This window comes from Martes martes (assembly GCF_963455335.1).
Source record: "Martes martes genome assembly, chromosome: 10".
Lineage (NCBI taxonomy): Eukaryota > Metazoa > Chordata > Mammalia > Carnivora > Mustelidae > Martes > Martes martes.
Window position 1 is genome coordinate 52,771,225 of NC_137898.1, and position 25,212 is coordinate 52,796,436.

General features: G+C 45.2%; 1 protein-coding gene across 1 annotated transcript; it reads right to left on the reverse strand.

Moving 5' to 3' along the window:
- Positions 1–90: 90 nt before the first annotated feature.
- Positions 91–24,553, reverse strand: OLFML1 (olfactomedin like 1). Its single transcript, XM_080816915.1, has 3 exons — positions 23,974–24,553; positions 21,600–21,888; positions 91–1,893 (listed from the first exon to the last, which is right to left on the reverse strand). Exons 1-3 carry the CDS (start codon positions 24,097–24,099, stop codon positions 1,103–1,105), a joined length of 1,206 nt encoding a protein of 401 aa, XP_080673041.1. The 5' UTR covers positions 24,100–24,553; the 3' UTR covers positions 91–1,102.
- Positions 24,554–25,212: the final 659 nt, after the last annotated feature.

Genomic DNA, 25,212 nt, shown 5'->3' on the forward strand with positions numbered 1-25,212 from the left:
GCTTTCCCTCCCCAGGTCTTGGTGTGTTGGGGAGCTGAGCGCTTCCTGCCAGCTTGTCTGCTGAAGGCACACACGCAAGTCTCCCCTGATGAGGCTTATTTGCTTAGTGTTGGTTTTATTGTGTTCCCAGCAAGTAAAGAGACAGAGGGGAAGTTAAGAGAAGATGAGGCTACAGGTGGGGTCCTCACCCTTAGGCTGTAGGCTGGTTTTCTGGAGGAAGTAGCTTTGGAAGGGCTTTCCAGAAGGTCTTGTGCAGACATGAAAACCGGCCGCAGGGAGCAGACCATGATTTTTTAGGATGAGACGCTGATTGTATTACTTAGAAAAGGCTGGGTGAACAAATATCGCATGTGATGCTCCCTTGGGCAATGGGAAGACTATGGGATTTGCAGTATTTTCAAGCCCTATTCTCATTCTGAGGCTGTGTTCCTCTGAATGGCTCACCTAGACTTCGCTCATCTCTGCAATGGCAAGTATAAAGACCTCTTCTGCACATCTCACAGGGTGGCATGAGACTTAAATGATGCACATGGGAGCAAACACTTTGGAACTGGCAAGTGGTATTCAAATGTGAGCGATTTTACTTTCCTCTTGTATCTCCTCAGCTTGGGAAAGGGGCAGAGCTGGGGGACATAGAGAGTAAACATCATAAGAAATTGTACTTTAGCTGGGTGGTGAAAAATGGAAGAATACCAATAGGCATTTAAGAAAGGGGAAAGAGTGTCAGGAAAAGCCAGGACAGAGCCAGGAGTATTAGGAAGTGGGCTATATTTCTAATTGTAGGCAGGGGAGGGGGCTGGGGTGGTGGGGGTAAGGGAAAGGCTGGACGTAAGCTGGATCAGCACTTGGAGGGCCTTGAGAGCCAGGAGGTTTGGGTGGGTCACGGAAGGTGAAAATTTCCAAATGACAGACTCTCATCTACACTCTTGGATGATAACTCAGGCCATAACATCCAGGGGGGAAGGATGCATACACAAGCCCAGTTCTAGGCTCTATCCCTGTATGTGATCAGAGGGATACCGTATTGCAAAGGGGCTGTGGGCTGTGTGTCCCAGAGAGCAGTGTCTGCAGCCTCAGTGCTCTCCCTCCTTGCTGTACTGCATTACTCCAGAAGCTGCTTTCTCTTTGTCTGGAGTTTGTAAATGATCTGGTTTCCATCATTCCAGGCATAGAGCTGCTTATCTCTGGGGTTGTAATGGATCACGGAATGACTTCTTGGCCGCCTGGGGAAGAACAGTTTGGGCAGATCGTCCTCACTGACAGTGCCCAGCGGATCATAGACACAGGTGATGCGGTGAGGGCCGTGGCCCCCAGAGCTATAGACCACATAGAGAACCCCACACAAAAGGAAGGAGGCTTCGGCATCCTGGCTCCTACATGGAGTGTCCCATGAGTGTTCCACTCCCAGTGTGCCAGGTTCAATTTTTGTGAGAACCAAATGGCCATAGACACCTGGCCCTGAGTGGATGGCCCAGAGCCCATGCTCGTCCACAGCCAGGTCAATGTATGTTGACGGGGAGTGCTGGTAGACCAGTGCTCGGCCTGCCCCTCCTGGGAGCAGCATTCGATCTTCCACAGTCCTCTTCTGCAGATTATATTTGATGATCTCATTGAGAGTCCCTTGGTTGTGAAAAAACAGAAAACCTCTGTGGATCACTTGGCCTGTTCCCTGCCAGGAATGTGTTAGGATTAGCTTCCGTGGGGCTGGCTTGGTGCTATCCTCCATGAATGCCCGCATGTTTGCAAATTCCCAAACAGTTTTGTTTCTGGATCCAACTAGGAAATAAACCTTTTGGGAACTGCTGACAGCATCTTTCATCCAAGAGCCGTGTGTGTCCATAGTCTTCTTCACTATTTTCAGAGACTTTATGCCCATCAACATGTTGTCACAGCCTGGCCAAATAGGAGAAAAAGGAGAGGTACTTTATGGACACGAGATGTCTGCTTTTCTCACAGACTAGTTTTATATTTCCTGTTTATTGAAGCATAGTTGACATATAATGTTACAGTAGTTTCACGTGTACAACACAGTGATTCAACTTCTATGTTATGCTTGCTCACAACAGTAGCTACCGTGTGTCACCATACAACATGACAACAATGCCATTGACTATATTCCCTATACGGTGCCTTTTATCCCTATTCATTCATTTTTTAACTGGAAGCCTGTCCCTCCCACTTGCCTTCACCCATTTTGTTCCCCCAAAACAACAACTGGTTTGTTCTCTGTATTTTTGGGTCTGTTTCATTTTGTTTTTGGTTTTTTTTTAGGTTCCACATATAAGCAAAATCATATAGCATCTTCCTCTAACATATTTCACTTAGCATAACATATTCCAGGTCTGTACATGTTGTCACAAATGGCAAGACTGCATTCTCTATGACAGAGTAACATTCCATATACACCACATCTTCTTATCCACGCGTCTACTGATGGACACATAAGTTGCTCCTATGTTTTGGCTGTTGTAAATAAGGTGCAATTAACAAAGGGATGCATGTATCATTTAAAATTTAGTGTTGTTTTCTTTGGATTAAATACCCAGTAGTGGAAATACTAGATCATCGGGTAGTTCTATTTTGGATTTTTTTAGGAACCTCCTTATTGTTTTCCACAGTGGCTACAATAATTTATATTCCCACTCATAGTAGATGGGCTTTCATTTTTATTCCACATCCTTGCCAACACTTGTTATTTCTTTCTTTTTGATATGTGCCATTCTGACAGATATGAGGTGATATCTCTTTGTGGTTTTGATTTGCAATTCCCTGATAAGTGATGTTGAGCATCTTTTCATGTGTCTGTTCTCACAGATTACTTTTTTTCCTTCAGTGTCTAGAATAAAGTTATCACACACAGATCAATCACAACTTATGGTATGGTTTAAAGAATCAAAGAATTAAATGAATAAATGTGTTTCTGTTAAGGGAGCTGCTGTCCAATGATAAGAGTCAATGTTTTATTCAAGTCAGGATATAAACAGCTCTTTGCTGCGTCAGAGACCCTGTTCACCTTCTTGGAGTTGACACAGTGGGAATCACTTAGGGGTGAAGCTGCCTGATTCAATTCAATTTGTCCAGATTTTACCAGCTATCTACTGTGGACTTAGCTTACAATGCTCCCAGAACCATGCTAAGTAAGTATTGAAGATAAAAAATATATATAATATCAACCCTAACGTTGAGGAGATAACCTTCTAGTGAAGAATTTTGGCCCTTACTCCTATTAGAACATTATAAGAACTCCACTTATCCATTCATTAATTTATTCATGAATGCATGCATGTAGTCAGCAGACACTGGATACCTACAGAAGGCGAGATACTGAGCTAGGTATTATGAGCTGGGGTGCAAAAGTTCTGAGGTACAATGATAAATTAGCAATGGTTCTTGCTTTATAGGTACCTGACTCACTACAACAGAAACTTTAAAGTGGATTTTTTACAAAAGGACAGGGAGTGGTGCTGTCATTTGAGGAAGCAGATAATCTACATTGGCATTGACCCTTAATAGGTACCATTCTGAAATGGCAGGGTATAACATTCTTCACAATTCATAAAAGCACATTCATGACTTGTGTTAGTAAAGTAGTGCAGCACTGAAACCAATATAAACTAAATATTTGCTTTTACCTCAAACTAGATGCATAAAACAAAGCAGTGGATTGAAACCAGCTCTGTGCTGGAGCATTGAGGGTGGGGTTAAGGAATATGGATTTTATTCTACAGGCAGGGAGGGAGCTACTGAGTTTTTTGAGCAAGAGTGAATCACGGTCAAGATTTATTAAGCTGGCAATTGTGTGTATGTTGGATACATGGGAGAGAAACCAAAATCAGGGAAACCAATTAGGACAGTATTTCTATGATCCAAACAGGATCTTAAGGGTCTCAAATGGGGGAGGAAGATGAAGTGGGGGGGAAAAAGTGGGGGCGGGGGGCTTTACATTTCTCCAGCTCCTCTATCTTCATGCAAAACCCTCCCTTCTTTGTATCTCATGCTATCAACTCCTTCTAGTCTGAATCACTGAGAGCTCTCTGGGACACTACCCCACACAAATCAAAGGCCTGAGCACCTCAACTTCTTCAACTCCACAGCACTTTGCTTTCAAGCTCCTCTAGCAACCACTCCCCAACCTCCGTACTCTGGATCCCTGCCCCCTATCCCCCCGGAACTGTTCCCTATTAGAAATGTAAAACTCTACTATGCTACCCTCTGCAATAATTCCTTACCCTTCCATTTCTCACTTCTTTGTTCTCACGGACTCTGCTCTTCCATTTCTTCATGCCCTCCTGTCCCTTGACCTCTGCTTTCTCCCAGGCTCTCAGCTTCCTTTCCTATCGCCCGTAACACCTCTCTCACCAGGACCCTCACCTGCCAGCCCCTCGTTATTCCACCATAGCTGCTCTACAAAAACCCCTGGTCCTGGATGAGTTCAGACATCTGGCTCTGTCCCAGACAGTGGTGTGGAGAAAACCTCATAAACATGCTACTACATGTAAGTGTTCTCCAACCTCAGCTGAGCCCTAAGCACCATACTGCTCTCTCCATGGTTTACCCCTATCTACCACAGCAGGTATCTTCAATCTGTCCCCGCCCCCCAACCATATACACACATACTACCCCATCAGTCTCTTCACTAATGGCAGATTAACTCCTTTGAAAAAATAAATACCATTAGACATGACGTCCCTGAACTTCCTGCCCCTCACTATAAACTTTTCTTAAATTGTTCCTACCCTGGCTACCCTCCCACACATCTAGAAGAGGTCACATCATTCCTCCTGTCCAGCACTAAGACATTCACTTGTGCTCTGATCTCACACTTTTCTGGCTTCTTCTTGATTCCCTAAATGAACTGCCACCTTTCTGTCATCTTTAATACCTCCTCCACTGCTAGTTCCTTAGCTTATAAACACCTTGCCTATATTTAAAAAAAATTCTTCCTCAATTAGACACCACTCTCTAGTTACTTCTCTCCTTCTATCATTTTATGTAGTTTCTCCTCCAGAGTGGTCTATGCTCTCTGAGTCTACTTCTTCACTTCCCATCTTTCACTTCATAGGAACTTCACAGAAACTACCCCTCATTGCATCACCAAGGACTTCCTAACTGAAAACTCAGACCTTTATGTTCATATCTTACTTCATCTTCCCACAACATGAAAGTATTGATCAATTCCTCTTTCTTGAAGATTTTGTTTCCCTTGATCCTTGGGTCACTACTATCTCCGTGTGTGCCTTCTACTCATTTCTTCTCTGTTTATGGCAGAGACAGTGTCTGTGTTCACCAAATGCCATTCCATTTCCCTCTTCCCCACTTATATATTCACAGCTTTCTTTGTAGTTAGGCTGCACCCGCTGACCTGTATTCTGTCCAGTGGGACATGGACAGAAGTGGTAGAAGCCATTTTCACCTAGCCCTAAAATACGCTATCTTCCAGATGACCCTGGTGTCTTGGAATTCTCATGGTGTCCAAGTTAAAGAGGGATACAGGCTGGGATGAAACTGGTTCTACTGGGCATTTCAGGAAGGGTGGGTCATCAGTTCTGATGGTGAACTTGTTGTGGGGACTGCCCCGTTAGACAGTGTTGTAAGGTGAACAGTGTCAATGGAGGTGGGGAGGGGTGGCTTACTAGAAGCATGAGGAACCCCATGGGTATCCCTCAAAACCTGCTGAGGTCTGTATGGGAACAGTATGGGCCTCTCTCGTTGACTGCTGGAGTGTGTGGGGGTGGGATGTCAGGTGTGTAACACTTCAGGAGCACTGAGCTCTGCGGGTTTCCCTCAGGTCTCTGCAAAGGCTTTGGTATCAGAAGCTGGATGGGCCCATGGGTTGTCATTTTCTTCTTCATAAGTGCTTGGGTTCTCCGGGATAACTGGGGACTCTCTAGAGTCAGAGGACATGAAGCAGGATGAAGGGAGAGAAACCGGACATGAGGAGGAGAGGGGCAGAGCCAGAGATGCCCTAGAGGTTCTGAGGTAAACAAGCATCATGGCAAACTGCTTATTATTGCCAGCTGTTTGGATAGCAATTCTATCACAGTCCCTTAATCAAGTCATCATCCACAATTATCAGACCTTCTCTTCTCTCCTCAAGCCTCCATCATACTGTCCTCTCTCCTGTATGAAGATCTTGCCCCTTATTTCACAAAGAGAATAGAAGCAAGCCAAGAAGTGCCTCATTTCTGGCCTCCATTACTGCAATTGCCTCCCTCAGGGTGGCCACACTTTGTCCTCAGCTCCCCTGCCTTTCCCACAGCAGCCAGTGTGAGCTTTTAGCAATGTCAGTCAGATCATGTCGCATGTCTGTTCAAAACTCACCAGTGACTTCCCATCTCACTCAGAGTAGAGTTCAAGTCTTTACCTTCCAGACCATGTGAGCTGCCCCTGCACCGCCTCTCGGGTCTCCGCTCCTACAGTATTTCCCACCCGCTGCACTTCAGTCACTCTGGCCAGCTACTCCTCATGTGGTGCTGAACACACTCCTGCCTCAAGAATTTGTCACTTTTTTTGATCCCTCTGGTTGGGAACCGCCTTTCCAAGATATGTACGCGGCTTCCTCCCTCACTTCCATTAGGCCTGTTCTCAGATATTGCCTCATCATTAAGGCCTTTCTTGAACACCCCATAAAAAATGGCAGCCCTCTTCTCCAGCTAGTTCATTTTTCTCCATAGTGCTTATTAACTTCTCTCTGACATATTATAAATGCATCTGTTAACATATTTACCACTTGATTCCCCTCAATGGAATGTAAATGTCATGAGAGCACGAGTTTTTCCTCATTTGTTTCATTTGCTGCTGTATGTCTTGCCCCAAGACAGCACCGGGCACATAGTAGGTCAATATTTACTAAATAAATGAATGAATGAGTTTTCTGAACACTGAATCTAACAACCAATTGCATCTGAACCCATATTCTCTGCCTTCCCTCCTGCTCCCTTTATTTTTGCAGTGGATCTCATCTCCTATAACCTTCAAGGACTTAACTTCAATAGTCTCTCCTGCCCTCCTAGACCTTTCCCCTCAGTAAACAAAAAGAACTTTCTAGTGTGGCTCTGTTTTTCTCTTCTACTTCGTAATGACACTCCTCTGTTGAGGAGTTCCATCATCTCCAGTTATACCCTAAGCTGCTCTAATTGGGCTTCTGGCCTCTGCTGGTCTAAACTCCCCTGCCCACTCCACAGAATCAGTTCTTGTCAAGGTCACCAACAACCTGCATTTGGCCAAATCTAAGGATCAGTTTTCAGTTTGATATCCTAGTCAACTTCACAGCAAAATTTGATACTCGATCACTACCTCCCCTTGAAACCCTTTTCTCCAGATTCTGGAACACCTTTCCTCTTCTTTGTCCTCCCACCTTTCTGGATTTTTTTCTTGGCATCCATTTTGGGTTCTTTTTCCTCTCCCACTCAAGGAGGAAGTGCTTTGTCCTCACATCTCTTCTCTGAGCCACTTCAGTCTATTTGATGGTTCTGAATACAGATAAATTCTAACTCATGATGAATTCGAAATTTGCCTCTGGAATGACATCCTAACTGGATGTCTACTTAGTCCCAAATTCACTTATCCAATGGCCTGCTCAGTGTCCCTACCTGGATATCTTCAAACTTAACCTGTCCAATCAGAACTCTTGCTCTTATCCCCCAAATTCTTTCTCCCTACTCTTCTCATTTTTTCCCCCATTCTTCTCATTTTAAGCAAAAACCATCAACCACATTTCTTACCTAGAAGTCATTCTTTTTTTTTAAAGATTTTATTTTATTTACTTATTTGAGAGAGGAGAGTACAGAGGGAGAGTGAGAAGGAGAAGCAGGCTCCCCACTGAGCAGAGAGCCTGACATGGGACTCAATCCCAAGTCCCTGAGATCATGACCTGAGCTGAAGGCAGATGCTTAACAGACTAAGCCACCCAGGCATCCGGCTAGAAGTCATTTTAACTCCTTTCTCTCCATCTCCCCACCACCAGCAAGTTCTGATATTAGAACTAACCTTTAAATTATGTTATATTTAAATTAAAATGCTCAAATATGTCTCTCTCCTCCTCTTCCCACCACTCATTCCTGTGCTCCCTGAATCTTCCCCTCTTGCCTGGACCACTTTGTCTCTCCAGTTTTACTCTTGTTTACCGACAATCTGCTCTCCACAAAGCAGGAGAATTAATCATTTTAAAAACATATGTTATGTGACTGACCTGCTAAACCCATTCTCCTACCACTCTGGGAATAAAATCCTAACTTCCTATCCTGCCCTGAAGTACCTACAGGACAGGGCAGCTGCCTGTCTATGGGACTTCATCCTCCACTTCCTCCCACTTGCTCACTGCGTTGTGATCACACTGGCTTTCTTGCTGTTCTTGGAGCACACCGAGTTCGATTCTGCCTCATGGCTCACGCGTTTGCAATTCTTTCTGCCTTGGGTGCTCTCTTCCCTGATCTTCCCACAATCTGCTCCTCTCATCCTTCAAATCTCAGTTTCAGTGTCATCTCCCCGAGGGGCTTCCTGTGACGACCACATCGAAATTTAAAATGGTCTACTGCAACATCTTTCTTATTTCCTGGAGATTGCTTGCTGTCCATATTCTGCAATTCTGTCATCTGTTTTATTTACTAGCTTATTGTCCTTCTCTCCCACTGGACTGGACTGTAGGCTCCACAAAAGCGGGACTTTTGTCTTTGTGTTGACTATTGTACCCGATTGCCTAACTTAGTGCTTTGTGGGTTCAATAAATATTTATTGAATTAATGAAGAAAATAGCTTCATTCAAACAGATGTTTTCCTAGAGCCTCCTTAGGCTGTGCATCTGGGGTTCTGACCACAGGCCTGTCTTAAGTAAATAATAATTTGTAAAGTACTTTAAAGCTTTTAAGAGACTTTCAAATCCATTATTTCATTTAAAAATCTGAAACAAGGTTCTTGTCACATGACAGGAGTGGGCAGAGGCTGCAGGAAGGAGGGGATAGGCGGGCAACTGCTCAGTGGTGTCTCTAATGGGGAAGAGGAGGGGCCCATGGGGCAGGAGAGAAGCTCAGAAGCTGTTTCTGATTGAAGAACCAACGCAAAGGCTTGAGAAGTTAATAAATATCTACAAATACATACAATATGCATGGCACGGTGAGAAGTACTTTATTTACACCAGCTTGAAGTAAGTGCTTATAATATGCCTAAGTGGTGAATATTTTAATCTCCATTTTCCAAATGAAAAGAAAAGGCTTGGACAAGTTCCTTGGAAGGTTACCCAGTTATGGGTCCTCTGAGCTCAGTGGGAACCCGGCGGTAGGGCTGGCCAGGAAACCTCCAGCCAGCCCCCAGGAACAGGACCATCCCTCTAGGAGGAGGGTCAGTGAGCTTACAGCCCAGCTACAGAGGGGGACTGTGTCTAAGAACAAGGCACATACAATGTCTCACGAGTGAGAAAATGTTCACTTAATATACAGCAGAAACTAAAACAACCATTATTCTTTCTCCATCTACTCCTCTTTTACTACATGCAAAATCCTTAGAGAAATAGAAAAAACAAGAAGGGAGTGTTGATAGATGGTTTTGATTAGGGAGAGACAGTTCCGAGAATATGGACGCACGGAATTTCCCCTTGTGCTACCTTCCTTTGCAGAGGAAACCTGGGACTGGGAGTCAGAGACCTGAATGGTCTGAACCCGGTCTCTGGTTCTCTCTGTGTCTCGCTACAAGTCCCTTGGTCAATCCGCCCTTAGCCCTAAAATGAGGGGTTTAGGCTGGATGTTCTCTAGAGTTTCTTCAGGGCTGAGAGTCTATAATTTTATAAATTCCTCTTTTGGACTTTGGAGAAAACATACTTCTTGTGTTTGAGTTATGATAGAACTCCCTGCTGTGCTTCTCTTGAGAGAGAGAGAGAGAGAGAGAGAGATAATTAGCAGGAGAAAAAGGTTGAGAAAAGAAATAAATTTAAAACCTTTGAGTTCAGTCAAGATGCAAATTATTTAACAGAGACAATGGCAAGCAAAGTTCCACTTACAAACCAAAGAATGCAAATCTCTTGTTTTCCCTCAGGCAAAAAGGATAGGATTTGGCCCAAGGCCTCCCAGTGACTTCATATACAAATATCACTTATTTGAATTTTTAAAATACTTTTGCCCTTATTAAAGGGCAAAACTCCAAACCTGGTGAGACTTGCCCTTGTATAGGGAGTGACTCAACTGCCCTCTAGTTATGTTTTAGAAACATTGGTCCAGATATTGGTGGACAATGGACTGGGGTTGAGGTGGGAGAGAAGGGGCCCCCAGGAAACAGGTAGAGAGTCTGTAAGTACAATCCAGATCAATCCAAATAATGATGGACATGGAAAAATGAGTATGGATTCAAGAAATATTCAGGCAGGGGCGCCTGGGTGGCTCAGTGGGTTAAAGCCTCTGCCTTTGGCTCAGGTCATGATCCCAGGGTCCTGGGATCCAGCGGGGCATTGGGCTCTCTGCTCAGCGGGGAGCCTGCTTCTCACCCCCCCACCTCTCTGACTGCCTCTCTGCCTGTTTGTGATCTCTGTTGGATAAATAAATAAAATCTTGGAGAAAAAAAAAAAAGAAGAAATACTCAGGAAAAGAAGGGTTAGGTCTTAGTAACTGGTTAGAGGGAGGGAGCCCTCAAGAAGGAGGGTGATGGGATGACAGAGAGGGAGCCCAGGTTTGTTTGGGAAAAAGAGGGATGAATTCATTAAAAACAAACAAAAACTGTAAAACCATGAGTATTTTGACTGCTTCTTGAAATTCTGTGCTATTAAACTTGACTTTTTCAACTACCTGGATTGTTTTCATGTTAATAAACATTAGTCAACCTATCAAGTGACAGGTACAATGTTAGGCTCTGGAATGACCACGATGGCAGCTCTCAGAGGAGCAATTAAGAATAAAAACTTCACACTAATACAATGAAATTGTGAGGGCAGACTTAATGTGTTGTAGAAATTAGGGCTGTTTCATACTTTCTGCCCACAGAATAAGTTTCAAGTATCTCAGCATGGCACTCAAGGTCCTTCATCTGACCTCCTCCTGGCATGTCCCCACCCCACCTGGCTGGTCACCGGTCACCAACTTGCCATGACTTCTTCCAAGTGTTAGAGTTTGCCCATATTTTTCCTTCGCTCCCCTTCACTAACCTGGGCTACGTCTGCTCGTCCTTCAAAACAAAATTCTCTGGTCCTGCAGAGCAATCAGTTGCTCCTTCCTGTGCGTGCAAAGCAGTCCCTGCGGGTCTCTTCCAGAGCAGTTATCCTGCTGAATCAGAATTGCTTACTCATTCTGTTTCCTTGTAAACACTTCTGACAGAGGCTGGGTCTTATGTTTTTATCCAGAGCTCCTGGGACCCACCACGTGTGTCCTTCCCATCTAGTCTCTTACTGCTTACTGTCCACAAATGCAAGAATCAATTTGATTCGGAGAATGCAGTATTGGTGTTCCAACTTCTATCCCAACTCATGCTCCGCCAGCTTAGAAATCAGATTTTAAATAGCAAGAGGTAGGTGCAGACATTGGCAGGTGCCCCTGCATACTCCTGAGAGCCTGGGCAGCTGCGTGCCAGGAAAGCAGGCAGGAAGCCTGGCTTGTGTGAAATGGCACTCGGTGAGCCACGGGAGGGTTTGGCTTGGCGGGACGGTGAATCCAGGCCTTAAAAGGGCCTGGAATACAGAAAGAGCTCTATATGTTGGTTTTGGTGAGTCATACGGAAGTCTTTAGTAAATCTACTTTAGAGCTCTTTCTAGGTTCCCAGCACTAAACTCAAAGTCTTCCATGGTCCCCACTATGGTGCCCTGACAGCTTCCCTTTGTTGGCGATGAGCAGCAGCTTGTGAGAAAGAAAACAGATTTGATAACGTGGCTGGTTGCTTGCAAGGCTCTGCTCCTCCGCATCAAGTTAAGAACTTCACAGGAGTGCATGTGGGAGATGTGTGAGTTGGGAGTATGAGTCGGGCCAACTCCAACCACAGGGTGCCTGTAGCTGGAACCCGACACAGCCAACCTCCTTCCCATGTTTCGTTTGGGTGCTGGCCAGCTGCCAGAATCCCCACACCTTAGCTGATTCATTCCACAGGATTTATCATCCTCTCTCTGACATATTTTAAATTTATCTGTTACCTATTTATTGTTCGACTCCCCTCAATAGAATGTTCACCCCACAAGGTGTCTGGTTTTGTTGTTGTTGTTGTTGTTTTACTGCTGTATGTCTTGTCCCAAAATAGCATCTGGCACATATTATAATTTTCCTATATTAATTATGAATATGGTAAATATCGATAGATGTAACTTACATCAAGAAAAATTCTTTGGGGTCCTGAATAATTTCTGGTAATGTAAAGCGTTCCTAAAACTAGAAGCTTAAGAATACTATCCCGGAGGATCCGGGCCGGTCAATACTCATGGGAAGGGAGGCAGTGAAGTGGGCAGTGTTCTGAGGAATGTCTGACCAAACCGCTCCATTTTGAATCAATTATCAGAATGTTGCAACATTTAAGCATTCCAAGGTTATAATTATGAACTCTTTGTTTTTACTTATTTTTCATTTAAAAGCTGAACTTACTTTTCATTTAAAAGTTTTTCTGTGTGTGTGTGTGTGTGTGTGTTGCATAGTGTTTTTTGTTTATTTTCTTCCTGTAGTAATACTCTTACCAAACTAAAAGGGATAGAAACGTTCTCAATTTCTAGGTGTGGTCCGGCCATTCTCCCATTTGCCTGGTTAGAAAACAGAGTCATTTTGACATTGTGCCCACATTTTTCCTGTGCAGTAAATCTCACTTTATCCTGTTCTCACCAACCTGCCGCAAAGCCTAGGATCTGCTTTCTTGAACTTGAACTTTGCAGCAGCCTCAAAACCATCAGTCACACTAATGACCAATTTCCTGCTTCCATATAGAAATTTGTCTCTGTAAAAATGGATTTTGTTTAATGCTTATTTCCAGGAGCATCAGGACCAAAAGCCTTATGAGATGCTGTCAAAGGTCCTAGTGGAAGGGTGGGCCCTAGAGCCAGACTTAGAACTTGCTTTGGCCGCAAGAATTCAGTACAAGAGACCAGACCTTAGTGTGCTTGTGCCTTTTCTCTCAGATGTCTGCCTCCATCATGGGAACAAGCCCAGGTCTGTCTCCTGAAAGAGCAGGGACCACATGGAGGAGATCCAAGCCATCTCAGCTGAGACTACCTTCAGCCAGTCCCTTGGGCCATGTGCCCCCGGGGTAACCAGCCGAGAGCAGCCCAGCCCAGGCCAGAACTGCCTTGTTGCCTTGCAGACTCCTGAGAAATAATCAATGATTATGGTTTTAACCCACAAAGTTACTCAGGGGATTCCTATGCTGCATTATTGTGGCAACAGAAAACCGAGTGGGGGTTAGGACATGGTGAGCAGAAATGGAGGCCAAGATGAATCTGGTGTGTCTGGGGCTGAGGGAGCGCGCTCCTGAACATAGCAGGCATGTGGGAGGCAGACGGGGTTGCATGAAATGCTAGGCACCATAGTTTCTTCATCGGACAAGAAGCTGTAATGGTATCTGCCTGGCAGGGTTGTCGTAGGCTGGGGACAATGGAACAGACAAAAGGGCTTAATGCAATCTTTGGCGAATAGCTCCCTCTACTTTCTAATAAACTGTTCCTCAAGGTCAGAGAATTTTGATTTCCACTCTGTTCCAGGCACTGTGAGAGACTTGGAGAAGACAGCATGAATAACGCAGGCGCGTGAACTGTATTTTGTTTTCCGAATAGCACATCGGGCACGGTGTAGAGCAGCGGGTGGATGGGGACAGGCCCCAGTGACACAAGGGGCTGAGAAACACTCGAAATTCATATGTTCAGCTGTTGGAGTGTTATCTCCCGTTACATAGAGGTAAATAGAGTAAATATAGTGCAGATGATATTCATAGTTTTTAGTTAATCAGCAGGTGTTACTTTTGCGGAAAATGACAAAATTTGTCAAGAAAGCTAGGTTAGGCGGGGGGCAGGGGGGCGCCTGGGTGGCTCAGTTGCTTAGGCACTAGCTTTCGGCTCAGGTCATGATCCCAGGGGCCTGGGATCAAATCCTGAATTGGGCCCCCTGCTCAGCGGGGAGTCTGCTTCTCCCTCTCCCACCGCCCCTCCCCTCTGCTCATGCTCTTTCTCTGTCAAATAAATAAATAAAATCTTAAAGAAAAAAAAGGGGGGCCCCTGGGTGGCTCAGTTGGTTAATCAACTGCCTTTGGCTCAGGTCATGTTCCTGGAGTCCCAGGATCAAGTCCTGCATCGGGCTCCCAGCTCCAGGAGGCAGGTTCTCCCTCTGACCTTCTCCCCTCTCATGTTTTCTCTCTCACTCTTTCTCTCAAATGGATGAATAAAATCTTTAAAAAAAAAAAAAAAAGCAAAGAAAGCTAGGTTGGGGGTCTAAAGAAAGCGAGGGCTTTCTTTATGCCATTTTATGGGGTTTGCTTTATCCTATAAGTTGAGGTTTCTGTCAAAGCTGCTAAGGCAATGCTGTAGTAACTCTAGTCAACTAACCCTGGTGGGTGATCTAGGCCAGAGCCCTGGAATGGGGAGAACCTGGTGGCAGGAAGCTCCGTGAGCGGCTCCTGCAGCAATTGGGACCAGAGTCGATGAGAGAACAGTGCCGATGGAAAGAGATTTGAGGGCTGTGCACAAGGAAAGATCTGCTGGATACGGGGACTGGTCAGATGCTTCTGAGGTTTCTAGCCCAGGAAGGTGTGTGTGTGTGGAATTTCTCTACTAACTGAGAGAATCTTGGGGGGTGCAGAGGAGTGTTTTAGTTTTAAAAGTAAATGAAGGAAAGGCAGGGAATTTAAAACCAAGGAGATGGGGAATTTAAAACCAAGAACATGGACCCTTCTTGGCCAGGGTGGTTAAAGAATGATTTAATGTAGTCTGTGGGTGGGAATCATCATCACACAGAGACCAAGGGGATGGACTCCTCAGAGTGTCCCACCCCGAGACCACAGACAGCTGGGCCTCCTGGCTGCAGGCCCCGAGTCTCGGCACAGAGGGCTCCCACTGTGACCGTCCTGGAGATGGCACCCCTGGCCCCTACCTCGACCTCTGGTGTACACCCATCCCCCCATCCCCATCACTGCTGGTCAGCTCTGTGCACTGTGGCCAGCATGACCTTCCCCAACCTCCCTCTGAGCCCGGACGCACCCGAGCTTGCCACTCTCAAGCACGACAGCATGATGGGAGAGGCTAGCCTATGTCTGACGCAGCCCACACCAGTGTGCATCCCAGCTCTGGCCTCAGTTAGCCGAGAGGCCTCAGATAGATGAGACAGTGCCACCCAAGAACACAGCCTTGTGGAATCTGTGAAAAACTGTTAGATAAATTCTCAATCTGGGTGTCTGAGGCAGTGTGCTTTGCCATAAACTGCCAAGGGCAATGCAAAATTGCAGGCACTGGCTCAGCACAAAGGAGCTTAGCTCAGTCCGGTTCCTTCATCTGCTTTCCCTGACTGAACACGAGGCATCATTAGGCCTGTGCTCCCACAGGCCATTCCATTTGCTTGAAGCATCCTCTCCTCCTCTCTCCATTTCGTCCATTCTTTTCCATTATGAAAACTCTGCTTGAGGGTTGCTTTGACCACAGTCCCTCCCTCACCACCACACAGCAGCCCTGGCCTCCCTTGGTTACTTAATGCCACTCCCCCCTCCTGCTCCTGCAAGAGCACTGGTCACTCTGGCTGTGACCCTGGCCTGGTCTAGAAGGGCTCCCCACTTGGCTGTAGCTTTTTGAGGACAAGGATGTCACCCTATTCAATGTTCCATCTCGAATGCCTCGAACAATGCCAACACAGACCTGGAATTCAGGAGACAATTGTTGAATCAGGGGGCAAATGAATGAGTGAGAGAGAGAAGGAATGGGTGTTCACTCTACTTGAAGCCAAAAGCCATCAGCTAAAATAACTTGGGGACCTTCTAGCAGTATCCATAGTGATGGGACTGGAGGTATCCTAGACTGCAGGCCTTTCACATAAGTAAACAGAAGAAGTGCTGTGTACGGAGGCCTTTCTGGACCCGGCACAGTGACCTCTGGGACTTTGCGGGAGCTAGGACAGGCTAAGCTTTACACATGCCTCTGGCGTTGCTGGCCCCAGAATGCAGCAACTTCTGGCTACAGTGTGTGTGTGTATGTGTGTGTGTGTGTGCGTGCACACGCGCATGCATGCACAGGCACACAGTGTGAACACACTCATGCGCTCTCTCCTGCACTTACACTTGTGCATACACTCAATCCTTTGCTGCAAATAAGGGATACGCATCTTCATGTTGGTGCCACTGGTCACAAACCAGTGGACCTTGGGGGTTGACTCATAGAGATGTTTTATTTGGCTTCCAGTGGGTGTATTGTTTTTTATTCTGTTTTGCTTTTAATGGCTTTGAATATGGGGCAGGCACATTTATAACACCTGAATGGATCCCACAGGCATTTAAATGTGCAGCAACAAACAGACTTTCTTTTTGAAAGATGATCTAACAAACGATAGAAGTTATTTAATTCACGAGACAGAGGGTTACTTGAGGTCACTTATGTGCACCCTTGCAATACAAGGAGCTGGAATGAAACAGGAAATAAAATAAAATCTGCTCTAATGGCTTGTTTTGACTGCCTTAGAATTTTTCTTCGTAAGCTATTTACAAGTAGAAAGAGGTTAATAATCTTATCCACCCAAGAACACAGCCTTGTGGAATCTGTGAAAAACTGTTAGTTGGATAAATTCTCAATCTGGGTGTCTGAGGCAGTGTGCCTTGCCATAAGTTGCCAAGAGCAACGCAAAATTTCTTTTTACTAATAACTGAGTGCCAAAGATTTGGAATGACTTTTAAATATAAGTCAGATTGTGTAGCAGTACTATTCACTCACTGCATTCTAAATCGTGTTTGTGTGTGTGTGTGTGTGTGTGTGTGTGTGTGTGTGAGAGAGAGAGAGAGAGAGAGAGAGAAAGAGATGCAGGGGTGAGGGAGAAAGGAGGAGAGTGTGTGTGTCAGAGTTAAAAAGATTTAAGAATTTGACCTAACCTCAGAACAACCCTGGGATTGCAGCCCTCATGTGAATGTCATTTGGGGATTGTCTCTAAATAAAGACTAAAGACTTGAAAACAGCTCAGAGGAGGTCTATTTTATTTACCATCCCTAGTATCTGACCCTTCCTAGTTGACTGAGAAATATTCCAGGAGTAAATGCAAACCATCTTTTTTTTTTTTTTTTAAGTAGCCTCCATGCTGAGTGTGAAGCCCAATGTGGGGCCCAACAGTGGGACTTGAACTCACAACTCTGAGATCAAGACCTGAGCAGAGATCGGGAGTTGGACATTTAACCAACTGAGCCACCTAGGTGCCCCAAAAGCAACCCATTTAGTGATGTCAGAATTTTCTGGAAGTCTCCTGAGACAAGGTTGAATCTCCCAAGGAAGTTGCACCATTCTCTCCCTCCAGGGTTTCCAAAGAAACTCTCTTTGTAAGACGGTGTGTATGTATGAAGGAAACCCTATGATGTGACAACCCCTCCTTGGCCTGTAATCCCAAGGTGTTTGCCCAGACAAGGGGGCTGACTTGAGTCTTAAGGATTATAGTAGGAGCTCTGTAGCTGGCTCAGTCCCTGCTGGCCAAGGATAGACTACAGGAAGATGGGAGCCTTGTAGGACGAAGACTGGTACAGGCAATTAGTAGCAGCTGGGCCTAGCAGACAAGTGCATGAGAGCACGAGGTAGGCAGAGTTCCCAATTCCCTCCCCTGCTGTACCTGCCCTACATAATCCCTTTCTCTTGAGGGCGAGCAACACCTGTGACTGTGACAGGCTAGCATCCAGGATTTGGTGACATTGCAAGACAGAAGTGAAGGGATTCTGCAGATAAAATTAAGGTTTCAAGCTGGCTGATTTTGAGCTAACCCAAAAGGAATTTATTAGGGGTGGACCTGACTTACATGAGATGCAAATTCTTAAGAGGGACAGGGTACTTCCTAAAGAGAGACACTCTCCTTCTGACCTTGAAGAAGCAACATTGTGAGCTGCCAGCGTAGATGGGCAGCCTCTAGAAGATGAGGGTCTTGGTCTTAATGACCTGAGAAAGTGAATTCTGCCAACAACCTCAGTGAGCTTGGAAGTGGACCCTGAGCTCCAGGTGAGAATGGAGCACTACTAATGCCTGACTGTGCCCTCCTTGGACAAAGGGTCAGGTGAGGTGTGCCTGGCTGGACTCCCAACCCACAGATACTCTGAGATAACGAATATGCATTGTTTTAAGTTCTAAATCTGTGGTAGTTTGTTACTCAGTATTAGAAAACTAAGGTAGATCTAATTACTAACAGAAATGGCAAAAAAGAAAAAGTGGGGGATGGGCACAGTATACAAAGTACAGAAAAGTCTATCCTTGAGCAGAGAGCCTCTGAAAATAATAGATCTATACTGATCAGAAGGTTGTGATTGTTTACAGGTTTGTCTTCCCCTAAACTAAGCTCTGAGGGGACTCTGCCATCAGTATCTCCTCTATAGACAATTTTTATAGCCTCCTCCAAGGGCTGTGCTGACCCAGACTCTGTGAATGCAGAAATGAAGATGTCCATATGTTCACGGTCTGGTTGAGGAGTAAATACATACAGATATGTGTGGTTGAGAGGATGAATGCTCCCTTGGGGATTTAGGGACATACTCTGGGAGCACTAGAAGCCAATCTGCCTGGCAGGAGGGATTCACTGAGAATTCACAGCATTCTGTAGTCAAAAAGAGGGAGTGAGAAAGTGAGAAGAACTATATATATATATTTTTTTTCTTTTCTTTTTTTTTAAATTGCAACTGCATGTGGGTAAATTATGGGAGAAGAAGAAGCTGAAAATCAACTTGGGTCACTTTATAAAGGACCTTTCCCATATAAAAGGCCAAGAGATTTGAATGGAATTTTTGGTGTTGATAATTGATGGGGAACAGAAAAAAAAATTCTACACAGAGGAGTAATATGATTCTTTTTGTATTGTGGGGAGGTCTGTGTGACAGCAGACAAAAGGCAAGATCAGAGGCAAGAGGAGCAGTAAGAAAGCCAGGGCAGGGTGCAGACACGATGTGCTCACCCTTCCACTCCTACCGTGTAGCACATGGCCCATCCAGTAGGAGGGGGCCAAGAGCATTTGTTGAATCTTTTTTTTTTTTTTTAAATATTTTATTTATTTATTTGACAGACAGAGATCACAAGTAGGCAGAGAGGCAGGCAGAGAGAGAGGGGGAAGCAGGCTCCCCGCTGAGCAGAGAGCCTGATGCGGGGCTTGATCCCAGGACCCTGAGATCATGACCTGAGCCGAAGGCAGAGGCTCAACCCACTGAGCCACCCAGGCGCCGGCATTTGTTGAATCTTAAACCAACGAATCACCAATTGAGGGCTCCGAGGCAACAGGCATAGAAGCAGCAATCACAGAAAAGTTGAAAGTTTTCACTCACCATGGAGCTGGGCGAAGGAATGTTTCAGGCCTCTAGTGTTGGAGGGACAGGGTTGGAAGAGCAGCAAGTTCAGAATCGGGATATCTGCTGAGCTCTAGCTGAATGGAAAGGGGCAACCGCAAGCCTGAGGGGCTTAGCGAGTCCAGAGACCAGGAGCAGCTCAGGGAGCTAACCTAGCACCACCATTCAGAACTCGGGGCCTGCCTGACCCCTGGCATAAAAGTTCAGGCACATTCTAGCTCAGGCCACATTGGTACTCAATTCCTCCCATCAGCTTTTTAGGCAGCCTCTGTTCATCCTCTGCTGGATCACCCTCACCTTTTCCTCCTTTCTTCACCCCAGCTTACCCCCCATCTGCTCCCTCTCAGAGGGTGGTTCATCTCAAGACAATGTCAGAGCCAAAAAGGATCATTTACTCATTCAACCAACTTGGTCAACTGTTTCATATTTCAGATAGGCCCCTTCTGCCTCAGCATTGAGATGTTCTCCTTTCTATCAAACCCTAATAACACCCCTGTCTGTGTTGACAGTCTCTCCCTCCATCTGTTCATTCATTTCTTCACCTGGTTATTCAATGACCAGTATGCATTGACCATAGACACTACTCTAGGTACTGGGACACAGCATTGAACATAAAATGCAGGATCCAGGCTCTCATAGAGCTGACCTTCTAGATGGAGAGGCAGAAAATAAGCACTGAGCAAATAAATAAACTAGAAGATTTCAGAGTAATAAGTATTCTGAAAAAGAAAAAAAAAAAGTAGAGTAGTAAGTGCTCCAAAACTCCTCTTGGGTTTCTTATCTCAACATATTTGAGAACAACCACCTAGTGACCTGAGCCAAAAACCTGGAAAGCGTCCTGGGCTTCTCCTTCTCACTCACTTTTCACTTTTAATTATCAGTCATTAAGCCATGGGTTCCCAACTCTCAGTGGCTCTCAAATCCATCTGCCCTTCTCCATCCCAATGACACTTAATGCAGACACCATCACTTGTCCCCAGAATTATAGTAGGCCCCCCAACTTGTCTTTCTCAAGTCTCGCCTTCTTCCTTCATGTCATGCCCCTGCTAAAAATTGTTTAGTGGTTCTTTATTGTTTTTCCAGTCAAATTCAACCCCCTTTGCTTTGCATGCAAGGCCTTTCATTACTTGGGTCCTGCTGAACTCCTGAGTCTTGTTTCTTGTTCTCCAAATGTACCTGCCCCACAGAGCTTCCACTCAAAATATCCGCAGATCTTCATGCTAAGGGTTACGTACTCAGTAGGTTGTGCCCGCACCTCATGTGCCCTCTGCTCATTCTTCTCTTAACACTTTGTTCAAAACGCAGATTAAGTGTCACCTCATTTAGGGCGCCACCCTTCTTATAATGACCCATGGAGTTCTTATCAGGACTATGGTGAGAAGATCTACAAAACCTTTAGCACAACAAGGGCACTCAGCTTTTATCTTATTCCCCATAGAGTTTCTTGCATTTGGGGCAGACATAATTAACATATAAATAAAATTTTCCTATTTGCAATGAAACTATTTCAGAATACAGACTCTGAGCTGGGTGAATTGTCTCCCTCATTGTTTTAATAAAATGGACAGGAAATTTCCTTTCTCATTTATGTTTTTCTTACTTGATACTTGTTATTAGAATTCAAGCTCCTAACCATTATTCTTAATGGCCTGGAAGTGATTTGAATGGGATTACCGATTAGGACAAATCCTCTAAATATCACCATCCTGACAACACACACAGTAATAATTCACTGCAGTCTCCAGCTCTGAGGGTTGGCTGATGCCATTTAAAATTTCAGACTATTTCTTGGCACATTTGCAGCCACTCCCTACTCCCAGGCACTGGGAGAATCCACCAAACTTCTACCCTCTCTGGAAGGATCTGGGACCACACACCTCTTACAAATCAAGGTCTATCTGGAAATGTCCTTCCTGGGCTGACATCTGACACTGAAGCTCTGATCTTCCATGGGGCCTTCAGAAACTCTCTGTGAAATGAAAAGATGCTCTCTGAGAGTGACTTTTCCTTTAGACACCTGTTCCCTGCTAAGGTTTCTCTCCTAGCACCCGCACCCAAAACCACACATCGGGTTCTCACTCTCCTACTTGTCAGACCCCTATCTGTGCTGCATCTGTGTCTCTGAGTGTGAGTCCCTAGAAGAGCTATCAAAGACAGAGTTCTCTTACTTGCATTCAGCAGAGTCCGGATCTTCTTCTCTTCTTCCGCCTCCTGGATGAGCTTTTCCGCCAGGGTTTTGTCCTCTGATTCCACGCACACGTCAGCTTCTCGCAAATACTCCAGGTAGTCGATCTCCCGTTGCGCACGTTCGACTCTCAGGGCCAGGTTAGTCACTGCGCTCTTATACTCACTTGTGTAGGTCTGGCATCTTCCCAGCATAGCGGAGATGTTTTTCGAGAACTCTTGGAAGTCTTGAATGTATGCCCTCATTGCCTGGGTACATTTTTCCAGTCCTTGCTTCAGTCAGAAAATAAATACTCAAATTATTCCTCATTATTTAAATTGGCCAAGTAATAGAAATAGCTATCATTCATTGAGAAAGATTTTTAATTTACAAATCATTGTAAGGAGGAAAATAAAAATCACCTGTAATCCCCGAGTTCAAAATACCACGGATTTGTTAGTGTATCAGTTTTTAAAAGTTTTCCCATGTATTTCATCATACATACATAAGTATATAATTTAAAATGCGATTTTACTATAATGCTTTGTAACATATTTTCACTTGCTAATACACTGTGAACATATTTCAACACTAATTAATAGATAGCTATACAATAATTTTAATGATACAGAATTCCATTGCATTGATGTCCTATTTATTCTATTAGACTCTTTTTGACGGATATTTATGGACTTTTCAACAATGCTGAAAAGAATCTTTGTATTTACGTCTTTGTGTACTTATCTGATTATTATCTTAGGGTGGATCTCCAGAAGTAAGCTCCATCCCCAGCACCTGGCACAGGGCCTAGCACATAGTACTTCATAAATATTTACTGAGAGAAAGAATAAAGTGAATGGAGACCAGAAATGGGGTGGCTGGGTCAAAGAGAACGTATTCTTAAAGCTCATTTGGCAGTCTATCAAAATGCTCTCCACAAAAGTTGTAAAAATTGCAACTCCAAACAGTAGTATGGAATACTGTTCACTTTGAAGGAAAAGAGAGAGGGAAAGGTAGAAAGAGAGAGAGGCAGAGAAACTCCCTAAATCAATCCTCTTATTTCTTTAGTACCCCTCAGACATGAGTCCCTCAGGATGAGGACTGTGTCAGCTTGTAAGTGTCCACGCTGGTCATCAGTGACTGCCCTCTGGGACCTGACTTCCCCACCAGGTCCTGACCAGGACGGGGAAATCTATACAAACCATATCCCTATCCTTTTCAAATTCACATTCATAGCCATCAAAGTATTTGTCTGTACTTTATACCCTTGTCTGAACACCAGCTTTTCAGGTATTGAGGAAAACCTGCAGGCATCTGGCCGGCGCTTATCTCAGGATAAGTCGGTGTTAACTGCAGAGGGACCACGGTTGAACATAATTCTGGCACTTTCTAGGAGGCACACTGGGGAGGAGCTGTCTGAGGAGGCAACAGGTGAGGCAGCCACTGTCCTGGGAACATCACCTCCCCTGCCCCCAGGCCTCAGCTGGTTGCCCGGGCAACCTTAGGAAATGCGCTCAGCCTGCTCTTCGAAGTAATTTTATTTAACCAGATGATCAACTAATTTGGACTTCAGAATTTTTCAAGAAAATATAGAGAATAAACATTGGCGATAAGAGTGTCTTTGGGGAAAAAAAGCATCTTTGGAAGAAGAGAAATAATTTATCAAAATTTAACTTGTATAAAAGCAAGGCAATTAAAATATGAGACAATCACCAGGAATAGTATGTCAAGGACTTGGGCAGAGGGTTCATTTGTCCCTGGGAGCCTGTCTGTGTAGCAAAAATGTTGGTTTTTTACAAATTTTAATGAAGCGCCAGCTGCAGCACTTGGAGGAGGGATCCCAGCAATTTCTCTCTATCTGACACAGCTGAAATCTACCCGTTTCTGAACCCAAGCGCCGTGCTGCAAAGAAGCGAAGACGTAGCTTCTTGGTACAACATAATGACTTTTTATGGTGGCCTCAGTTTTATCATAAAAAGACAAAAAGGAAAAGCGAAAACTTGCTTACCACCCTGATATGGTAGAACATGAATAAAAGGTGACCCCAAATTTTTAATTTTTGTATTTTAAAAGTTGAACTATTGAATAATAACATTTTGGGCATTTACCACCATGCCAGGGAGTGTCCTAAGTATGGATTAATTGATTAATCCATAAATGGAGTGGAGTCCTGCTCAGGGCTGGGGAGTGGTAGAGCCCGGACTCTGGAGTTGGTGCTCTGAACCACTGGACTATGAAAACTCTCACAGGCCATGTGGCCATGTATTTGGCATTGACCACGTGGGGAATGTGCATCCCAGTAGCTAGGGAAGCTGGGCTAAGATAAGGAGACTTCTAGAAGGCACACACCCCAGATCAGGTGCACAGATGCCACCTACCTCCAAGACTTGAAAGCGCTGGTAGATGTAGTGCACCATGCCTGGGTCCTGGGCACGCCGGGTGGGGGGCAGAAGAGCTGCCAGGAACAGAACCAGGACAGCAGAGGCTCGAGGAAGGGCCATCATTGTCCTGCAAATTACCCAGGGGTGGGATCTCCTCTGTTGTGCTAAAAAAAGCCAAGGATCCAGGTGGTGGTCTCCTGCTTTCTAGCCACTGCTTTGAAAATCCTCTAAAAACAGCCTGAAAGCCAAGCCTGCTTGTTATTCCCCCAGATGGGTGATCTCACTTTGGAAGCCGGTGATCAAGTCCAGCTGTTGGCAAGCCCGTCCCTGCAGGCCTTGCAGGTCGACTTGGGGTAGAGAGCTCCTTGGGTCCATCTGTTACCATCACCCGTCACACACACTGATCCTCTCCAGGCTAGTGGCTGCACCCTCTTGCAGGCCTGGGTGAGCATGCATTGGGGTGGGGGTGAGAGTGGGGAGTAAAACGCTCTTTGCGTTTTACTTCGGCTTTCCTCCTCCCTAGTGGACTCTGCAGTCCAATCACAGGCTTGACCCAACACAAACCACCCCCAACTTCCCCGAGTTGGAATCTCAGTTTAGTTTCTGGCAAAAATTCCCAGGATCCTTTTCCCAGAAGTCCTGTTGGGAGACCCCACCCCTCCTCTGGACTCTTCGCATTCCTGCAGCTCTTAAAGGCACAGCAAGGGGAAAAAAATGAAAGTTTGGCTATACTCCTGTCTCTGAACAGCCAGTGCACAGGGCTGATTGCTCCTTGGGGAGAGAGGTACACGGAGCCACAGGCCTGGCTGCTCTGGGGCTGATAGCTGAAAAATCGGAAGATGGAGCTCAGAGGAATTGCATTAAGGGGCCCAACAGTGGCTATCTGCACAACCATGCCTCCAGAGCCAAGCCTTCAGGACATGGAACTCCTTTTGTAAGGAAGTCCTTGAGCCTTCTCAGTCTCTAGAAGCAGAATCCACTTCCTATAGCTATAGGCCAGCAATTCACAGAACACGGTTACTACACGGTTCCTGCAGGCCCTGGGCCAGCTGGAGATGCATCACATCCCCGGGGCAAAGTGGTAAAATCTTCCTTTTTTTTTTTTTTTTTTTTTTTTGGCTATTGCTGTCCAGGCCTTTAATGATCTCAATCTCTCCTTCCCTGGGTGGGCCCAGAACACCCATGTTTCTTTCTCACTCATCTACCAAAGTGGGTAAGGTTGGGGCATCTGTGAGA